Source organism: Anopheles coluzzii, chromosome 3, assembly GCF_943734685.1.
Source record: "Anopheles coluzzii chromosome 3, AcolN3, whole genome shotgun sequence".
Classification (NCBI taxonomy): domain Eukaryota; kingdom Metazoa; phylum Arthropoda; class Insecta; order Diptera; family Culicidae; genus Anopheles; species Anopheles coluzzii.
In genome coordinates, this window is record NC_064671.1 from 11822640 (window position 1) to 11836892 (window position 14253).

General features: G+C 43.4%; 1 protein-coding gene across 9 annotated transcripts in view; it reads left to right on the top strand.

Moving 5' to 3' along the window:
* LOC120958060 (leupaxin) overlaps window positions 1-14253 on the top strand; it is a 74580-nt gene that overhangs the window by 52477 nt on the left and 7850 nt on the right. For all 9 annotated transcript variants that reach the window (XM_040380614.2, XM_040380611.2, XM_040380615.2 and 6 more), the window contains 5 exons: window positions 20-165; window positions 1745-1961; window positions 2052-2184; window positions 2289-2392; window positions 3138-3229. In XM_040380614.2, the coding sequence (XP_040236548.2) occupies window positions 20-165; window positions 1745-1961; window positions 2052-2184; window positions 2289-2392; window positions 3138-3229 (692 nt within the window). The remainder of the gene's footprint in view (window positions 1-19; window positions 166-1744; window positions 1962-2051; window positions 2185-2288; window positions 2393-3137; window positions 3230-14253) is intronic.

Below are 14253 nucleotides of genomic sequence, written 5' to 3' on the forward strand. Positions count from 1 at the left end.
TTGCTTTCACTCTTTGCAGATGCACTTCTTGCCGACCTTCAGAACACGGTCCCCGGACACAATCAGCAGCAGCATGGTGGTGGTGGTGGTGGCGGTGGTTCATCCGTTCCCGGATATGGTAGCTTGAATGGAGTTCGGAACAAGCAGCAGACGAGTCCCGTTCCGGTAGGTATCAGACATTTGCAGGGTTGTGCACGATCAACCGTGATCAGTGATCGAGTTTTGTACGAAATATACGAAAGGAAGCACGATAATCTCGAGAAGAAGAAGAAGATGAAGGGGAAAACCCTGTCATGTTTAAACCTTTTCAAGGTGATGTGTCATTGAGTGAGTTGCTCCCATTAATCGACGAAGAGGAGCAGCAAAGGCTTGCTTATTCAGAGTGTGTGCAAACACAAGTGCATTTGCTGCGTCAAAACGATAAACACAACCACTCGCTCTCTCTCTCTCGTGATGCAAACGATGCATTTCTTGAAAGTGCGCGCACAACGAAAGAGAAGATCACGCTACTTGGTGCAGTTGCAGTTTCTTTCTACAGACGCACACTCATGTACCAGACCGCTCTCGGTACTTGCTGCTCTCTTAGTTCCTGCCCTTTCCCTCCCGAGCTGGCTGTGTGAATCAAAGTTGCAGAAGTACGTTGTATTCGTGTGTGTGTAAGTGGTGCAACGTGCAAGTGCATGAATGGATGTGTGAATGGCTTGGAGCTGTATGTGGCCTCTTGCAAGCATGCCCTCCTGGTACCGGACTTACATCGTGTTGGCAATATCGGTCGATTGAACGCTTGAAAAAAATGTCTGAAAAAAAAACGAAAGTACTCTCGCGTCGCACGGTGTAAAAGTCAGTTGTGTGGTTAGTCTAGCGATGCCGATTACGTTTACGTCTGGTGCTAGGAACTACAGTTAAGGCGTTCAAAGTTTTAGTATTTAAGGCGGTAATGCAATATGCGTGTTTCTTTCTTTTAAATGCTTTAGACAGAAAAGTGATCTTACTTCATGCGGTAGTTGAACACCGACGTGAGATAATACAACTCATTTACTGTTTTACCAGTAAAGGTTTGTTGATAAATAGTTGAACGATAACCAAAAGAAACAAATTCTTCCCCTGTTAGACGTAGATTACTGCACGTTGATGCAAGTGAAGCTTCTACGAACCCGTGGCAATTACTTGGAGTTGAGTGAATCATGCGGTTGACATGAGTTTCTGAGCGGCCGAGAGACAATTAGCAAAGTGGAACGTTCCGTCTAGACGTTGGAGAGATGTGCACACGTATACCCGTTTCCTGTGAGACATTAGCCAAATTGTCTTATTCAATCTCAAGCACACGCAATGCTGTCGAACGCTGCTGCAACTATTGCCCGGCGGACGAGCGACGATGGATAGATGCTAGTGAATAAATCCGTCACCAATGACACCCGCCGTGTTGGATGTGCTCCAAAGGTGTCGCTTGGCTTTGAAGAAGCCGCCAAAATTAATTGATTTTACCTTTTTGCGACTAATTGAGATTTACGCTTTCGCAAGTAATGGAAGATGATAATTTTGAATTAAATTAGTGGTCATGGAAATTGAAATTAGTTGCAGTGAGTTTTCTATGTATATTTTTATTTTATTCAGATTTAGATATCGAAATACTCTTGTACCATCAAACACTTATTCTAAATCGTATTCCAAAAGTAATTAGATTTAATGGCTGTAAGGAATTATCTGATTAATTTGTATTTCCATTTTGCTCCTCTCTTTACAGCAAACATATCAAAACACCACCGCCAAAACGGTGACTGAGTCGCGTGCGACCAACGGCTACAATGGCTCACTGCCCAGGTCGACGACACCGCACAACTCCTTGCCACGGTCCAGCACGCCCCAGAAACTGCAAACGTCTGCTTCCGGCAATCTGTCCGAGCTGGATTCGCTGCTGCAGGACCTGAGCAGCGCCCGGTACGGCAATGTCGCCGAGAAGCGTAAGTCAGCCGCCACGAGACAGACAGACACAGACCCACCTGTGCTGTGCGTGTTTCACGGTGCACTAATTGAATTCTTGCCATTTGCAGAACCGAGCAACGCCATCGTCACTAGTCCATCTCCGTATGCCATTAATGATAGCATTAAGCGACCGTCGGTCGACAGCCTGCTGGAGGAGCTAAGCAATGCGCACTCCAACCCAATCTATGCGGTCCCGCACGGGTAAGTGTGCATGCGTCGGTTCGGATTCGGATAGTAATTGCTGCTGCACGCCCGGAACTGTATCTAATGGCGTTTATTTGCCCACTCGCTCGTTTCATTTGTAGGAATCAAAATGCAAACCAACCCGGTCGGCAAGTCACGATAACGGTGCGTGAGACTACGACGGAAAAGCTTACCGGTACACCAAGCGCACAGTATCAAAATCAGCGTAAGTACAGTTATCACACCACGCTACCGTTCTTAGAAGGGAAGGATGTAAGAATGCAAAGAGAGAGGAATGAATGTCAGCCTTGTTTGCACGTTAACGTGGAATCAAAAATGCACAAAATCAACGGCACATTTTATTACACTGAGATAAAAATGGCTTCTGACTGTTACAGAAAGCAATTAGTAAAGCTTAGATAACAAAATTTGAATTAAAAACCTCTTATCTTGTCGGCCTGTCTAAGAAAATTGCATCAGTTTGAATTCCGATGAACGTTTAATTTTCAAATTTACATTGAAAAATGATAAGCAATTATGTGTAATCTTTATCAGCTGTGTAAAACAAGATAAAAGTATATCGGATAATACATTTATTGCTGGACGAAACGTGGTCAACGGCTTATTTATATAATTAGAACAGAAAAAACTCATAAAAGCAAAACCATTCTTTTCTAAGCATCAATATTGCATCAGTTTAACGTTTATTTTCACAAAATATAAAACTTTAATAGAAATGTGCAAAACTGTAAATTCATAAATTGTATTACATTTTTAAAACATTTAATGCGAATATTAATCTACGAGCCACCCTGTGGTGAAACTACACCCTCTGCATTATATGCGCCTACAGAGTATGCAACCCGCACATCATGATACAACCGTTCAACAACATTGTCGCCACGAACGAATTTAATGATTTGTTTTCTCTCTTTTTGCTCTCTATCGCTCTCCCTCTCTCTCCCATTCAGTGTACCAACAACAGCTGGCCCAAAACGAGTCGCACACTTCGTCGGCCACGAAGGAATTGGACGATCTGATGGCGTCACTGTCGGACTTCAAGGTAATTTGCGCGTTGTTTGCGCGTTGTTTATGTTTCAGTTTCTTTTTGCATCCTTTCGTAACGGGACAAAATTAGCGGCGTGTAGAAAAAAAACAAACTGTGCACACAAACCGGATGGTTTTTAGACGCGCCCGAGCCGTCGTTCGGTTGCTAGTACATTTGGCTGCCTCTTTTTATCAAGATGGCTAGGTGGGAAGCAGTTTTTCATCTGCAGTGTATGATTAATTATGCCCGCCGGAAGGTATCTTCTGTGGGTGTTGAACACAGAACGAACGAATATTTGCACTCAAATATATTGCGAACGGTTTTTTGCTATGTTGTGCATTCAGCTGTAGTGGTTCTCCGTGTTATAGCCGATCGGTTTTACAATGGCATCAGAGAAGTGCAGAATCCACGGTCAAGTTGTGTAGCAGTGGGAGACGTTGTCTCGTTGTGCTAAACCACCATGCGTCTCCATGTACTGACAGTTTTATGACAGTCGCCTGTCGTCGGCTTTAAGCTGTATGATTTCGTTACATTGCGAGTGTGGCGGATGCACTGCACCGTACTTCACCTGTTAAACTATGCCACGCTTCGTCAACGAAATCGGCACCGTTACGGAACGGAAGTGAGCAGGGTCGAGATCATCTCTGCCACATCTCTGCGACCAGCGAACAAAACGCCCTTTTGGCAGCGGTGCTTGACGTATGGATATTTTCCTTCACTCTTTGCTGGGTGTCGCTTCTTCGGCACTAAATGTTCACCAGAGCCGGGTGCCAAAGTTATCCAATTTACAATTTTTCTCTGGTTCGTTTCGCTTCACTTTTTGGCCATGGAAGATTTTCCTTCGAAAAGGACGTTTATTGGCGCTATTTTGAGTGGCGCAAACGAGTACAGGAATCATAATTTCCCTTCCTTCATTCGTCATTAAATTGACATTTTTGCACTGCCCAAAATCCTAGCGATTGGGCTGTCATCTCGCTTGTTCATACACCTGTTTTACGAACGTGTCTAATCGATTTCGTGCAAGGTGATCGTGGTTAAAAGCAGTCCCGATGTGATGCTCGTTATTCCACTGGCAAACACACTGCGATCGTTTTAAATTTGACTGTTCTGCCTCTCAAACTATTGCATTAGCGATAAATTATTGTTTCTAAATTTAACGAGCTCATCTTTCCTGCCTTCCAACGTCAAATGTACGCAAAATGGATCGTGCAACGATCTTGACTCGTCGCCGTTCCCTACGTGAACAGTCCCGCAAGTCCCGTGTACGGATGAATGGTTAAGGAACGGTTCTTAACTTTTAGCGCTACCGTAACCGCCGCTGAAGGTTGCTGTCCGTTGTTGTCGTTCGCTCATGCTCGTGTGTGGTCATGATTATTTTCGATTTATTTACGTTTGCCGTTCCATGTCGTTCCCGCTAAACCAACAGTTTTGGCGTAAGAATAGACGCCGTCCATGAATGGCAGGATAGCGTCCTCCTCTATCTCGTTCCTTCTCGCTCTTGTAACGCAAGCCTCACATTGACCATCAGCAGAAACGATGAGGGATGGCGCGTTGTTGTGCTGTGCTGTTGTCCCGTCCCAAAAGCTGTAGAAGAAGCGACAACAAATCCCACTGCCAAATAGTGGATTCAACTAGCGCACACATCTGTTTGTGACGGGGAAATTTATCACGATCACTGACCGTTGCTAACTTGACGTTAATGATTGCACTAAATGTCTGCAGCGGGTGGCAAGTGCTGTAGGATTTGCTGTCGGAATTGAATAAAGCCGGGCATTTCAGAGGTTGATGCGATCGCTTCCACCACTTTGTTTATACGAATGTTTGTTATTATTAATTGAAGCTAAAGATGTTTGACACTTAGAGAGACTTTGTTAGACAGTCGAATAACACAAAATTGATAAATTATGATACAACTTCTACATTGTTGCTTTCGGTATGTAATTTACAAGAAACATATTTGCGAATCGGCAGCCTTTTTGCGTTTGCGGCTGCCTTCCAACGTTTCAGCATATCCAAAGAGGTCGTCAGCGAATTCTCAGCGACGACTTCTGTGTCGAAACTCATAAGAACTTAATTTTTTGCTCCATTATTACTGATTAAGATACCCGGCCACTAGTGGACTTTTATTCCATTATTGATACGGATTAATTAAATCGGCCGCAAACACTTGAACTAATAAGAAGCGAATGTTAAAAAGACTCGTAAAAAAATAAAACAACAACTTGAGCTGATAACGACATAGCGACACGCGCTATCACTCCTTGCATTGATTGCTTGCTCGAATAGTATTCATACAAATACTATTCCAACAACGACGACGACGACATGACGTCAGAAGACCGGGGAGCTCCTGCTGTCGCCTATGAGCGGGAAGCGTCGAGTGCCATAACGGCGGAGAGCGAGAATTTAGTTGCTGTTCGCTATGTTTTAGCATGTTAAATGTTAGTAAAATACGTGTAGCACAATAAGTCAATTTGCTTAGCACTCATACTTGGGCATCAGACTTGGGCGCTTCTTCTATTTGGCGTAACGTCCTACGCGGACATGCCGGACTATACAGGCTTTCGAGACTTAATTCACATTACTACGCAGGATAAGTCAATACTTGGCTACAGGGACACGGTCAATTCTAGGCTTGAACCCATGACGGGCATGTTATTGAGTCGTTCGAGTTGACGACTGTACCACGGGACCACCCCGTTGGTGCTAGACTTGGGCGCTATCAGGTTGATAATATAATCACGACCATAAGGATTGATGGTTTGCTTTTTCACATATTTATTCGGTTTAGTCAAGGCAAATGCAATTCAAACATTGAAGAATCTCTGACTAACTTTAGGTTTATTATTCCAATCTATCCTCGAAGGTTAGGCATTTCTCGAGGATTTGCAATAAAAAAATTTTGGTTCGGTTGGGTTCATCCAAAATCGAGTCATTTCGTCCCAAAATACAACTTCGCATTTCGTTCCGGCACACTTTTCCACCCGTCGTACTCCGTCCTTCAAGTTTGCTGATCGTTTCCGGACGGCCAAACGAAGCGAAAACAAATGTCCATACTTAATACTATCGTATGTAAATAAATCATTCTTCCCCGAGCAAAGACGGTTCCGCTTGAAATCGGATAAACAGAGATTTCGGGAAAGGAACATTTTGCAAGCATGTATTTAGAGACTATGTACTTGAAAATTTAGATTTATTGTTGGGCGAGATGCACAGACGCTGCAGATCGTTAAGGCGTGCAATTGCATTCTAAATTTGCTTTGGCTTATGTAAATTTAGTAAAAACGTCAACAAAATTATGGCATTAAAATGGATACTAAAGTTGAAAAAGTTTTATAAATACTTCATTCTATGCTATTCATACATTCTATTTTTAAAAGTTCCCACACGGCCTGAAAAAATGGCACGTGACAAATGCCACTCTTGATCAGTATTAGACCCAACAAACGAATCTGCAAAAGACATAAAATAAATACGAGACAGCCTTGACTGAAAACCCAACCGGAACCGAAGGTGTAGAGCTCGAACGCGCACGATCGGGAATGGTGTGACCTCGAACTTGCGTGCGAACATCTTAATAGAGCACAATTGAAATGGGCCCGATATATCATTTGTAGCTTTGTAAATTTGTCTGCCCCTCGTGGGATGGTGCCCCTGAGCTCTCCCCCTCTGTACCAGCGTGCCAGAGAAATGTGTTTTGCGCCTCGTCAGTAGTCACTCGAGCCACTACACCAAGCGAAAGAGAACGGCACGACAAACAACGGAAAAGGATCAAGTCGATCCGCGCTGTCGGCGCTTAGATACTCATTTATTATGATCGTTTTGCATGGTGAGGGAGGGTTGCGTTTCATGTTCATCTTTCCAAAACTTGGTCGTCGTGCAACCGAAACATACAACCTCACACATTAATTAATGCTGAATCGCGTTGCACGTTCCCGCCCGTGTGCTGCTGCTGCTGCTGCCGCCGCTGTGGTCCAATTCGCGTGGTTGTAATATTAATTTTATTAACCATGGCATCATCAACCTCTAACCGCGACTGGTTGGCACTCCCAGAATTAAGAATGCGTTTCCGAAGAAGAAAAAACCGGGTATTAAATAGATAGTTTGTGTGTCTTAGTGAGAAAAGCAACTAAACTCTTGTTGAAAGATTTGCCCATGTAGCGGGTTTGTGAAAATGTGAAAAGCAAGAAAATCCGTGTGTCCCGTACCCTTAACTATGGGGCATTTGTTTGTGCCGCTTGTGCCGCTTTCAACAATGTTTGATAAATTTACGGCCACCGGGCAAAACCGTTTTCCACCTCACAAAGCGCAACAAGCACCCCACACCAAAGCACCGGACTAATTATTGCGGCTATTAAATTAAATATGTCACGAAATGGTCACGAGAGTGTGGGAAAGAGTGGTGAAAATTAAACCAGGCCTTACCGTGGTGTCACGCGCAGAAACTAGCTCTAGCTTTCCACTAGTAACTGACCGTAACGTTCGCAAAATGTAACGCCTTGTTGATGTGTGAAATGACGCGGGGTAAAACATCTGAAAAAAGCAAGAGTGAAGCTACCGCAGAATGTAAAACATCTCGCAAAATACGAGTTAAGTTGAGTTGAGAAAATATGAGTTACGAGGGTTTGAAAGTATTCACCACTTGGGAGGAGTGTTTAATTTTTTAATTTAATTTAATTTCTACCCTACTCTGCTGTCTGCTCTACTCTCTTTGCCGATGATATCATCCTTTCGCCTCCCCTCACCGGCAACTGCACGGTGCATTGTTCTGTGTGCAATGTTGCAGCCCATTGCGATGCGTTACCATGCGTCAGCACGTGTAACAACCGTTTGCCAATTATTACTATTGTCCCTGAAAGTGGGTGGAGTTGCCTTTTACCCCGAGAGCAGGCGAATGAGCGCGCGCGCGGCACAAAGAAAGTGAGAATCGCGATCGTACTTTACTGGCTGTGTCGAAAACAATTGCTGTTTGGCATGCGAGATCCCTTTTTGGAGCGAAACTAAACCGATATGGGGGGAATGATTTGGCCTCCAAACGCTTGCACATGCCCATGGTGCATCCTTCCTGCGAGCTGTGAAGGGCATCGGGCGGTGGTGCTGTTGTGCAATCGATTAAACGGGAACCCGCATATGCTATCTTCCGGCTAAATGCAACTGGTTTGCTGCTTGCTTACTCTGGCTTAGGGTGGCGATTGTATATTATTTTCTTCAGCATTCTTTACACGACCCTGAACGTTGTAATTGTTGGCGCTTGTCGAGACGAAAAAGGGCTACTAAGTACCTTCGTAAACAAGAGCTCCGGTGTGTTCACCATACCGGGCTGGAGCTCGTGCGGAACAAGCTGTGTGTACCCTGTGTGCTTGTACGGGAATCGATAAGTGCAATGGTATCATGCGAATGATGATGATGACCCACCCATCGCGCCCGTCGTCGGTATCGTATTTTGCGCATCGTCTCTTTTGCCTGATTAGCGAACGTTCGTATGCGGATTGATGGCTGATTCTATGTGTGTGTGTATGGGGCGGCACGTTGTCTCGTTTGTGGCAAGGTTAAGGAGAAGGAGGTTGTGGTTTTGTTGGGGCGAAGTGGATATCTTCTTTGAGCTGGTTTAATTAACCCTTGCACGTGTAGGACATTGCATGTAATTTAAATGCAATGCAGCTACTAACTATTAGGTGCTGCTGTTTGTTTTTATTGGTGAACATGTGTACTTTTTCCTTTTTCTCTAAATTGCATTTAATTTCATGCTATCTTCCTTATTTTTCAATTATGTTTTTATACTTTACATTTTTGTATAAGTAATCATTTCTTCTTGTAAACGTTATGTTATGAGAACATTGTCTGTAATGAATTATTAATGAGGAAAACAAAACTGTATTTTGTTAAATACATATGTAATCGATACTCTACTTAAGCATCTATTTTATTTATAGTATAATTAGTTTAGTTCGATAAAATTTGATTTTTATATTACAGGGTTTTTCAAGTCACTTCCGAATGTACACAACACTTCAGGGGTTTTCAAGTCACTTTCGAATGTAAACATTGTTTTTCACCGCGTGCAAAATGTTATTTCACATCACTCTGATGATATCATTTATATCAAGATAATTTTTAATTTCTTCAGTATGATTTTCAACACTTAAAGTGTCTGTTGTCATCGTTTTTCCACCGGAGTTTGTCCGGCAGCCGGATCTCATCACTCGTTGACCGTTGAAGTGTTGAAAATCATGCTGAAGTTAATTTCAAAAGTAACTTGGAACACCCTGTATTCATCGCCTTCAAGATGTTTTTCAACAGCTGTTCTTGTATTGGCATCGCAATAAAATTTCAGTTCTTACGGTTGATTTTCAACACATCACAAAGAACTGCTTAGCTTGTGGTGTGTTGAAAATCATGTGGAAGAACTGAAATATTATTTTGATGCAAATGCAATACTTGAAAGCTGTTGAAAAACATCTCGCAAGCAATGGCAAATGTTATTGACATTGCATATAAACTCGGAAAACCCTGTATGGCATCATTACATAACGTACGATACAATAGGCTTTATACGGGTACCTTTTATTATACCCCGACTGTCTGTTTGTGGGGCCGGTCTGGTGGTACAGTCGTCAACTCGTACAACTTAAAAACATGCCCGTCATAGGTTTAAGCCCCGAATGGACCGTGCCCCCATACATTGGACTAACTATCCTGCTATGGTAGTAAATAAGTCACTGAGGCCTTGACCTGACCCTGACCGACAACGGTTGTTGTGTCAAAAGAAGAAGAAAAAGAAGTATGTTTTTCCGAGCTGTTCAGAGAAGATAGTTCAATACTATCGCGTCACATGTTCGTATCACTTTCGGTCAGTTCGGCCAGATTCGATCAATTTGATAGGGAGTCGTCTGCAGTCAAGTTTACAATCTGTGTGATTGTAGTATGTCTTAATCTGCGTTCCGTGAGCGTTTGCGTGTTTGTCAATTAAACTAAATGTAACGTCCCGTAGCTTGTAAGCACTTAGTTCATTAAGACTTTTTCTATGTCCGATAAACTTCTATTCCAAACTCAATCAATGCTACATAATAAATACTGAAGAAAAGGTTTTAACAATACAAGTTATAGCATAAAATCATAACAACAAACAGTAAAGTTTACAAAGCAAATTTATTTTCTTTTTAAAAATACTTTGAATTCGTAAATTTGTGTTAAAACAAAACAAATTAGTAGCAAAGAAATTCAATTGGTACGCTCCAACAAATGAAACACTCTTTCGCTAGTGTAAATCCCCATTCGTGTATATGCACCCTAGCGCTGTGTGTGTGTCTATCAAACGGGATTACCTGTCTGTTAAACCGGCGGTGCACGGTGCCCCTTCCGCCCGGTGCGTGAAAGATGCAACTGCAGTGTTTATTACATTTTGCGCATCAAAAACCTGTAGCCAAGCACCACACCCGCCGGTGGCTCGCGTGAGCGGCAACGCTACGACCGTGCTTCAATACCAGAGAGGTGAATCCATCTTACACGACCGATACATTAGGCATGACTTTAACATGACTCAATTTATAGCCACGCGGGTGTTGTCCGGTCTGCTTTGCGTACGTTGGAAACGAAACTGGCGATCGAACGTGATATATGACTCACTAGAGATGTTGACACTGTTTTGCGTCGAGCTGTGTGCTTTGTAGCAGTTGCTGGAGATGTTGTACCTAGAAAAGGTTGTTTTTGTTAAAGCTAGTTTCATGGATATTAAAGCAGAAAATAAGAAAGTGTAACACATTTATTCTATTTTGTTCCTCCTGCATTATAATGTTAAATAGAGTAGCCATACACGATCAACCCACCAAAATCATTATAATCGCTCATTTGGGTCAATACTTCTCGATGTCCATCTTTGTAAACGGTAGTGTGGAGGCCATCGTCTTCCATCAATCACTGTTGTACAGCTCTATTTGCCACCGGCAACAGCACCTCAATGGGCCTGTGATGGGATGGATTTTCACATTATTTGCTCACCTTATAAGCTCCCGCTTTGGTTGTCCATTGTGCCCCGTGTGCCTGATCTGCTTTAACGCCAACGCCTCAGTCACTCGCCTACTGTATGATCGATGCTGTGAAATCGATCATCTGTTTTGCTAACCTCCGGCGCTTTCTTGCGGCCCCAAAATCTGGATAACGTCACGATGAACTAAATCTGGAAGGAGTTAGGGGGAGAAAAATGACCACCACATTTGAATGGAAGCGTGATCGGGTATAGGGATCGAATGAAGATTATTAATGGGAAACCATTAAAAAAGCGGTAGTTGATCGTGTGCGTCTGGATTAAGTTACAAAAACCTACCACTACGTGACCAACGTAGTACGCGTTCAAGTAATAGTTTATTTTTTGGAGCAATCTTCCACCAAGTTTTGCCCCCCTTTTTGCACCCATAAAAATATCATTAGTCTTCCAAATCAAAAAATCGCATTAAACCACCAACTGGATGGAAGAATCGGTAGCAGCAGCAGCAATACATTCCATCTCCGAAGCATCGGATGTCTGTTTTTCAATTTTACGGAAAAATAACTTCCTCCACCACATTTATCCACCACAAACCAGGCGCAAAACAGGCGTTTCCTGATGAATGAGTGTGTGTTGCTTGGATTTTGCTTCGCGTTTTCGCCTGCTGCTGGCGTAAATTGTGCAGCCAAAATCCGCCAAAAAGTTTTTGAGTTTTTTTTTCTCTGTTTTGCCGTTCGAGTAAATCTTACGCTGTGTGTGGGTCTGTGTGTTTAGTAGCACACAACACACTAACACACACATAGGACTGGGTTTTCATCAAGCGCACTCTTGAGTGTGTGGCGGCGAGCACACGATCGCGCCGTGTCTCTTGTGCACACGGCGCGTTACTATTTTTCCGGCTCACGGGCCGGCAAAGATGAGTGCAAAAACACTGCGGCAGAGTGATTAACAGGGCAGAACTCTAGGCAACGGTGAAAGGTCACCGTACGCGGTAAGGGGAGGGGAAAAACGCTTATGAAAATCATGGTGTGCTGGTGGTGTTGGTTGATCGTTGGCACGGTGGTGGAAAATCGAGCTCAGGGAAGATGAGTGGAAAAAAAATAGAAGAAATGATTTAATAATTGTTCTTAAACGCATTGAGCACATCGTGTGTGTGGCGCAAGAAATAACAGAAAATATAATTTCTAATCTATTGCTATATTTGCTATGGATTACAGGGTTTCCATGGGTTCACATAGTTGTGGGACACTTCTTTCACTCTTTCTTATTGGAAGTGAACTTCATATGTTGGAAATTGGACTGTATGGAACTCTTTTGGACTGGCTCGTTAGAAATTCTTATTGGATTTGTCCAACAAGGCTACTAGAGAGTCGAATTCCCATTACAATACGTTCATTTCATGGAAGCAAGAGTCAATAAAGTGTTCCACAGCTATGAGATCTACTGTGAAACCCTGTAAACCTCTGCTGCCCAGAGTTTCAGGTCACGGAAAGACGCTGACCTTCTTCGTGTGACAATTTAGTGAAGGATTTCAGAACGGATTTTAAAAATAGGCCACACTCTCTGTAATATGCCTCTTTCCCTTTTTAAATAATTTGTTGTGATTTCCATTCATCCGTAGAATGATGCACAACCTTCTCTTGCACACACACATATTAGTCGGCAGTGTGTGGATGGGACGCAGCCGTCAACATACTCACAAACACACAGCCACACTATTTCTTATCATTTAAATTGCTTGCACACGATCAATAAGATCGATTCCGTGTTGCTTGTGTTGCACTGTTTACGAATTGTTGTAATTGCTGTTTGTCTTTCTGTGGTTTGTTGGGGTTCATATTATCTCATAGAAAATCAAGCAAAGCCGGTTCGGTAATTTGCCATCCCCCGTTAAATGATCGCCAGCTCAAGTGGTACACACTAAAAGCCTTTTTTTAGTGTCTTGCTTTTTAGTAACGCGAAACAGTATTCAATTTCAACCCCAAAAACCTCATCCTATCTCTTCAATCGTCTGCCGCAGTGCGGCCAAAAAGGCAAACTCTTGAAAGTGAAAAAAATCGTCTGTTTTAAATCTTTATCGCCATCGAATCTCGCGCCTCCTTCGCACACAACCACCACACACTTAATCGATGTTCCAAAGCATCCCGCTTCCCCAGACATACGATCGCCAGCGCCAAACCAACCCAGCTCGATGAGTGAAGTGATTGCATTAAAAAAAAGAGTCCCGAAATTACCGAAGCGAAACAAAATGCGCCAAACACAATAAACAGAATGCTGGCAAAGGCGTTGTTCATCAACAATTGTCTAAGAACCATTTAAAAACTGCTGGAGACCGTTCGAACCAATTCGTTCGCATGATCGTGTGATCGTGCTACACTCACCTTTCTCCGTTGCGGTGTGTGGAAGGTAAAAAAACACACGAATTTTCAAACAAATTCGTCCGGAATTGGCATCACTTTTCACACCCATTGCTGGATGCAATTCCTAAACCTCTCCCTACCTACGCAGTGCTGCCCTTGAACGTTCAAACGGTAGTAACATGAGGGGAGCTCTTCGCTCGTTCGAAATGCGTGTAAAAACAATCCTCCTTCCTTTCCTTGGGGGCCTCCTCCACTGTCGATGCATCTTCTTCCGTTTTTGCACCCGTTCGGTGGTGTGGTAGTGTAGAGCGTCATCTTCTATTATAACTATTCCATTTTGCACAAGTAGGGATGGCGAGAGGACGTCTAGGAACGTGTGCGGGGTGTAGCGCCACACCAAGAAATTTAACACCGTTTTACACGTTTATGTGTGTGTGTGTGTGCCCGCGCTTGTGGATTTCGCTCCAAAGCCAGTGGGTTTTCAAAAGCGACTGTAAACGCGTCTCCCACACCCCTGCGATCATCCCGAAACTCCACACCGCTCTTCTGTTTGGATCGCGCACGGCTTGCTGCGATTTCTAATGGACAAAACAAAACACGGCTAGAGTGAGATAGAGAGAGCGAGAGAAATAGAGAGGGAAAGAGAGTGTCAGCAAGCGCACGGGAGAACGAAATCGCTCCCCAATGTCCAAATG